Raw genomic sequence first — 7107 nt, 5'->3', positions numbered from 1 at the left:
ATTTCACATCTAAAAGAGGGGCGTACGCACATTTTCTGTGCATACGTTCGTTCTATGAATCACACGTACGCACTTTAATGATCGTAAAATCAAATTTAGGATGCTTTCTACGCAGTATTTTATAAATGAGGCCCCTGGTATTTGCCAGTGTCCTGTTAAAAAGGGAAAGTATTACTTGTAATTCCTCACAGAACGGCCGCCTTTAGATATAAACTCTTTGTAGTGAAACTGTAACACTATGACCTCTTGACTGAAGGGTTGTTAGAAGCCTGGTTGAAATGTGATTGTGCCGTCTGAGACGTACAGTTCATGTTACTGTGAAAGTTTCATATAGGCTTCAAGTTGAGTACAAAAATATTCTTATTTTTAACTTTGTGGTTTTTCTGTGAGCTACCCGCTTCCTTGACGCGGATAGCAAAGAAAAAATGAATAAACAAATGAGGAGGTTGAAATATCAGCCCATAGAGGACTATGACGAAAAGGGCTAGAGAGGGGGAAGGGATGGAAAGGAGGTATGAGGGAGGAGACCAGTAGAGACAGGACATTTAAAAGCAAATATATGCCTGATTCAGTCAGTGAAACTAGAGGGTCAGTGAACAGCCAGTTTCTGACATGAAAGAAGGAAACTAGAGTCAGTTGAGAAAAGAGGCAATAGAAACTACAGCAGAGGAGCATAACAAAGATCAGATTTTCACCACCGCATTTTTCCACAGAGAAGAGGTAACTTTTTGCCCAACTATTCTTTAGATTCTTCTCTCAATTTATTGTATTGGAACATATTTAAGTAATCAATGCGTTTCTAATGTTCACTGTTGATTTAAGTTAAATCTAGTGTTTGGTGAAACACACTGGTAAAAACTCTATGAACCACTGTCAATTGGAATAACTCGTCTAGGCACGTCTTTAGGCTATTTTAAGTCCTTCAAGGCATGATGGTAAAAATATGACACTTCTGTCTGTATCTAAGCTTTTAGGCTATGCATGTGTGTCTGTGCGCTATATGCAAAACTATTTCTATGCACCTGTACAGAGTGCAATGGCACATCAGTGTTTTATTAGCAGGCGTAACGGAAATGAGCTTGCTCTGAAATATCTTGGTGAATCTAATCTGATATTGATCTAAAGTTTTTCTAGCTGGGTGGCTGTAGGTTAAAGATTACCATGCTTGATTGATTTGACAGCTTATTCACACCCTTTATATACAGGAAATAATGATAAACTAGAAAAGCATGAGTAAACATGACTCTACAACTGCAACAACTAATTAAACTCTTTACCGCATACTAATACATTTTTAACATTTAAAGTTTATTGCTTGACATTGGTTGATGTATTATAAACAAACATAAATTAACACTGAACAATAGCATATTTTAAATTAATATTAACCTAGATTATTAAATGCTTAAAAAAATCATGCATTAACTAATATTAAAGCTTATTATAAAATGTTCCCTTCAATTTCTCTTTGCTATACTGTACTGTCTTAATTTTTCTACTGTAAGTACCACATTCACAATGCACTAGCTTGAATTGTATTGTATTTGTATTGTTACAACAGGGGAAGCTCACTAGATCAAATTGCGCTTAAGTGTCTACCTGCACTTGAATCATTTAATACATTTGATAATACATTGAGGGTTTTCATTTTTTTACAAAGCCCTATGCTGATTTGTTTTTTAGGTGTGTCTTGGTTTCATGTTTAAAATTAATCACATCTATTATTCTGTGAAAACAGGTGATATAGCCCTGGGGAGATCATTCTTGTGCAAGAAATCCTTTTCCAGCCATTCTTGTTTTCCACTTTCACTTCCACCATACATTGGTCGCTTTTGTAATCGCCCAGTGCAGACATAAACTGATTGCACAATACTGTGAGGAAACGGACTAACATCTGTTAGACATTTCATGTGACTGCAAAAAGAATTAAGCATCTGAGACTGCACTGAGACTATGACTGAAACAGTGAAAATATACTACAGTTTGATCAGCATTTGTATGTGCATGAGTGCAGATGGAGTACAAAGTGACAGTGGCCACCGGGACCTCAGAATATTCGGGAACCAATAACTATATATACGTGACTCTGGTTGGAGAGAGAGGAGAGAGTGAGAGAACCGTGCTGGACAATCCAGGCCTAGACTTCTGCAGAGGAGCGGTGAGTAAATATGCTTGTGTGCTTATGAAAACTGTTAAATCTATTAAATATAATATGTATTCCTTTTTCTTCCGTCGAGTGCAGTAGAGTAGATCTTTTTTTAAATGTAAAATTATTTTAAATAGTATAAGTAAAGCATTTACCATCCTATTTTACAACAATGCCAATGACAAATGATCATAAAGTTATTGAAAATAATCACATTTCCATTAAAGTAAGAAAAAAAATCTTTAAAAAGATTTTGAAATCATTCATCTTCGGAACACAAATTAAGATATTTTTGATGAAATCCGAGAGCCTTCTGACCCGAAAGCTCTCGGATTTCATCAAAAATATCTTAATATGTGTTCCGAAGGTGAACGAAGGTCTTAGGAGTTTGGAACGACATGTTGATGAGTAGTTAATGATCTAAATGTACAAAATGTGAAATGAGCAATACTGGTTAATAATAGTGAATTAAAACATCTCTAATATCGAAATATATTCCCATGATTTTGTAGGTGGATGATTACACAGTTAAAAGTGCTGCTGATTTGGGTCCCCTGATACTGGTGCGCCTGGAGAAGCAGAAGTACTGGATGGAGGATAACTGGTTCTGCCGTTATGTGAAAGTCAGTGTACCTGGAGAAAGATGCAGCTATACTTTTCCCTGTTACCGTTGGCTAGTGGGAGATAAAGTGGTAGTAGAGCTCAGAGAAGGCACAGGTCAGTTATATTGAACTGCACTTGCAGTAACAACTAAGATTTAAGATCAAGATGAAACAGCATTAATACAAAACACAACTCTGGTTCCTTTTTCTTTCATAGCCAAAAAGATCAGTGATGACACCTTGCCACTGGAGATATCTCACAGAACGGCAGAGCTTCTGGAGAGGCAGAAAATATACAGGTCTTCATGGAGCTTGCATTCACTGAACTTATTACTGCATTCTTTATAAGGAATGTACTTCTCACAAATCCCTGTTGAACTCCGTGTCTCACCTATCAGATGGCTTGCATGGGCCCCCGGCATTCCAAAATGCATTGATGCCAAGTCAGAGGCTGATCTCCCCCAGGACGTTCGCTTTGACAACGAAAAGCGCAGTGACTTTGTGGGATCCCTTCACTATGCGTGAGTAAAAATGCAGTACAGATTTTGCTGTGCACGTGTGACTTGATATTTTAAGGTGCATAAGTTGGTGTATTCCCCTATGTATCAATGTATCATTTAAAGGGGTCATATCATGCAATTTAAAATTTTCCTTTCTCTTTGGAATGTTACAAGCTGTTTGTGCATAGATAAGATCCCTAAAGTGGCAAAGACTAAAGTCTCAAATCCAAAGAGATATTCTTTATAAAAGTTAAGACTTGTCCACGCCCTCCTAAAACGGCTGGTTCTAACACGCCCCCACATGTCTACGTCACGATGTGGGAAGATTTGAATAACGCCGCCACCGATGAGCTTTGTAAAAATCGACACGTTTCAGAAAGGCTGGGCATAGAAGAGAAACAATAATGTACAGTATGAGGAAAATAATGTGTTTTTTGAACCTTAAACCGCATAAACACATTTCATTACACCAAATACACAAAAGACGACTTTTTAGCAACATCATATGACCCCTTTAATTACTATTCCATTAATCTAATCACAAATCCACTTGTACACCGTTCGCTTCTCAGGCTTTTGGAGCTCTCTCTGAAAAAACTGGCAATCAAGTTCGGAAAGTCCTGGAATGACCTGGACGACTTCAAAAGGATCTTCTGGAAGCTAAGAAGTCCAATAGCTGGTAACAATCACTTAATCTGTCCCTGTTGTTTTCTTTCTTTGTTTCTTAGTTTAGTTACCAGAAAATATGCATTTCATGTAATTACTGCATTCTCGGAAAGCTCTCTTCCCAGAAAATACCATTCTGTAACATGTTTATGTAACTCTTTAGCTATGTGTAGGAGACCTATATCACAAATGAATGGCATTTCACAATGTCATGTCAAAATTCCACATTTATTCCCAGCCTTGAATAGCAGATGTTCACACTGCACTTAACCCTATATGATTTTTTAAAACCCTGGATAAAAGCCACTTACTGCCCTGAGTTAATATACGCTTCACAAATTTTTAACTCTCGATTATGAAAGCTCACAATACAGCTAACGTTGAAGCGGTGCTAAACAGTGTTGGGAAGTTTACATTGGAAATGTAATAGGTTACAGATTACAAGTTACCCTATTTAAAATGTAATAAGTAGTGTAACTATTTCAATTACTTTATTAAAGTATAATGTAACTGATTACATTTGATTATTTTTTGATAACTTTTCTAAATTTCTAACGAATGTTTCCAACTGTTAATCATTTAGAAACATTTAAAGTAGGCAGGATTAACCTTACAGTAGTATTCAACACTGATTACTGTCAGACTTCCCAAAATCGTTCTACACTTGAATTAAGATTTAATAGGCTATATATAATAATTAAATTTTAAAGCACGGCCACCACAAAATCAGACTTTAGCACATCTTTTTACTTTGAGATTGTTCTGAGGTTAAAATCAGAAGATACTGTATAGTTTAATAGTTATTAGTTACAGAAACCCAAATAGGAAATAAAACAGATATCAAATAAGCATGTGCCCTGTTTTGTCCTAAAGTGTGTAAAAATATTCAGATGTAACTCCCTTTGTAAGCTTTAACATTTTCATAAATAACTGTAATTAAACTACACAATTTTTCTCAGTAACTGTAACAGATTACAGTTACATTTATTTTGTCATTAAATTACATAGTTCCGTTATGTATCTAGTTACCCCCCAACACTGGTGCTAAAGGTATAAAATGTGAAACAATTAGGTGCAAGAATATAAATATTCTAATCGGTTTAACAACGGAAACCAATAATAAATTAAACAGCACTTACTTACCTTACTTATCATAATGTACTCGTGAGCTTTATTTATTTTTTATTTTTTTTAACAGTCGCATGAACTTCTAGCATGCGCTCTTTTAATGTCTGAGAGAAAAATGAGCAGCGCGTTATCTGGAGTAAAGAAAATACAGTGTTATTCGTTACTTATTGAACAATACATTACAACATATTTACCATAGCGGACATTTCCACAGACAGAAGAGCAGTTATCAAAGCAAGAGGCGGTGGCGTGTTTGTCGTGAGCTATTTTTTTGCTCGACTTTATTTACCTCATAATAAATATGCTAATCAGAATGTTATCCAGCGTTTACGCACGCAGGGCACCTAAAAATGTAGTGTGAAATTTTGAAACCTGTTGCAGCTGTTTATCGATTGATTTTGTTTATTGGTTGGTTTAAAATGATCATTGCTGAATCAACCATCACGTTATAATACTTAAAATAAGATCAAGCATGGCCTATGTAATAGACCCCTTCTGTAACTGTGACGAGGCAAAAATCTTCCCGAAAAGTCACATACAGAAAGTTACCAATGTCATTAAATGAATTTGTGATCAATATTTTGTTCAGAATACACCATGAAGCACTGGAAAGAAGACTGTTTTTTTGGTTACCAGTTCCTCAACGGCTCAAACCCAAGAATGATTACCAGGTGCAAGGAGCTGCCCTCGAACTTCCTTGTCACGGGAGACATGGTGCAGTCTTCTCTTGTACCTACAACCACTTTGAAGGAAGAACTCAAGGTGAGAGTTTAGTGTTTATTTTCTTAAATACAATGGATTATTGGAACAGTGGATCTGATAATGTTTCTTTGTCTCTCCTACTAAAGAAAGGAAATATATTCCTGGTTGATCATGCAATAATGGATGGGATTCCTGCCAATGTAATCAGAGACCAGGCACAGCACATAGCTGCCCCGCTTTGCTTACTATATGAACATCCTGAGAAAGGTCTCATTCCCATCGCCATACAGGTAAAACTTGCTGACTCACATATATTCGGAAACATAAACTAGGATGAATCTACAGCAGAGTTTTCCAAATCTTACTCCTGCCTCCATCTGCCGAAAATATGTTTATGTTTGTGTTTTTTACCAAAAAGAAGAGACTTCATTTTTTTTTTTTTGAGAAATACATTTGAATTAAAGACAAAGTATCAAAACATGAATTTTGCAGGTAGGGTATTAATGTAACAATCATAGTAACGTTACAGGAACCTATCCAGAAATGAACTGTCAAACACTGATCAGAAATGTCTTATTGTTCTTCTCCCTTCCTTTCAGCTTGAACAGAAACCTGATAAGGACACACCCATATTTCTACCTAGCGATCCACCTCTGGCCTGGTTATTGGCAAAGATGTGGGTTCGTCACTCTGAGTTCCAGGTCTTTCAGTTGTTATCACATCTGCTACGCACACACTTGGTGGTAGAAGTGATCTGTGTGGCCACACTCCGACAGCTGCCTGCTGTTCACCCTATATATAAGGTTAGAGGAAGTCTACAGGAAGTGCTTTTTAGGAGAGATAAATTTGCATGTTTAAAGTTAGATAATCACAGATGCATCAAAATCGCTAGTCATTCAATAAATTATCCAGCTGTATTGTATGTTAAGACTCTTCTTCACTTTTTCTTTCTGTCACTTTTTCTCTCATTGCAGCTCTTGGCTCCACACCTGAGGTATACACTTGAGATTAACTGTCGTGGCAGAACACAGCTGATCTCCCCAGATGGCATCTTCAAAAGGGTGAGCATCTGTACACAATGTAGTTTGCTAGTGGACAGCTCAGAATATGAACCCTTCAGAGCAAAGCCTGCCGCCAAAATAATGTTCAGGACCTCTACAATAATCTTATTCAAACAGAGTGGTCCTGACTGAACTAATAGTGTGATGACAATCATGACATGTACAGTTACTGAGGTGCTTGAAAGTTTAAAATTTTCTATATTTCTGCATAAGTATGACCCCCAAAAACTGACCCAATCAGATTTTCACACAAGTCCTGAAAGTAGACAAAGAGAACCCAATCAAACAAATCACACCAAAAT

At 36.6% G+C, this 7107-nt stretch overlaps 1 protein-coding gene across 1 annotated transcript in view; it reads left to right on the top strand.

Moving 5' to 3' along the window:
* The first annotated feature begins 567 nt into the window (after positions 1–567).
* The window catches only part of LOC107749792 (arachidonate 12-lipoxygenase, 12S-type-like), a 9368-nt gene continuing 2828 nt past the window's right edge, over positions 568–7107 (top strand). Inside the window, exons 1-10 of the mRNA XM_016564967.1 lie at positions 568–720; positions 2015–2158; positions 2659–2863; positions 2966–3047; positions 3147–3269; positions 3821–3927; positions 5632–5804; positions 5891–6034; positions 6344–6547; positions 6719–6805. Of these exons, the coding sequence (XP_016420453.1) occupies positions 2015–2158; positions 2659–2863; positions 2966–3047; positions 3147–3269; positions 3821–3927; positions 5632–5804; positions 5891–6034; positions 6344–6547; positions 6719–6805 (1269 nt within the window). The 5' untranslated portion in view covers positions 568–720. The remainder of the gene's footprint in view (positions 721–2014; positions 2159–2658; positions 2864–2965; positions 3048–3146; positions 3270–3820; positions 3928–5631; positions 5805–5890; positions 6035–6343; positions 6548–6718; positions 6806–7107) is intronic.

This window comes from Sinocyclocheilus rhinocerous, unplaced genomic scaffold (genome assembly GCF_001515625.1).
Source record: "Sinocyclocheilus rhinocerous isolate Xijiao unplaced genomic scaffold, SAMN03320098_v1.1 scaffold1131, whole genome shotgun sequence".
NCBI lineage: Eukaryota > Metazoa > Chordata > Actinopteri > Cypriniformes > Cyprinidae > Sinocyclocheilus > Sinocyclocheilus rhinocerous.
This window is presented reverse-complemented; position numbering and strand designations above follow the sequence as displayed.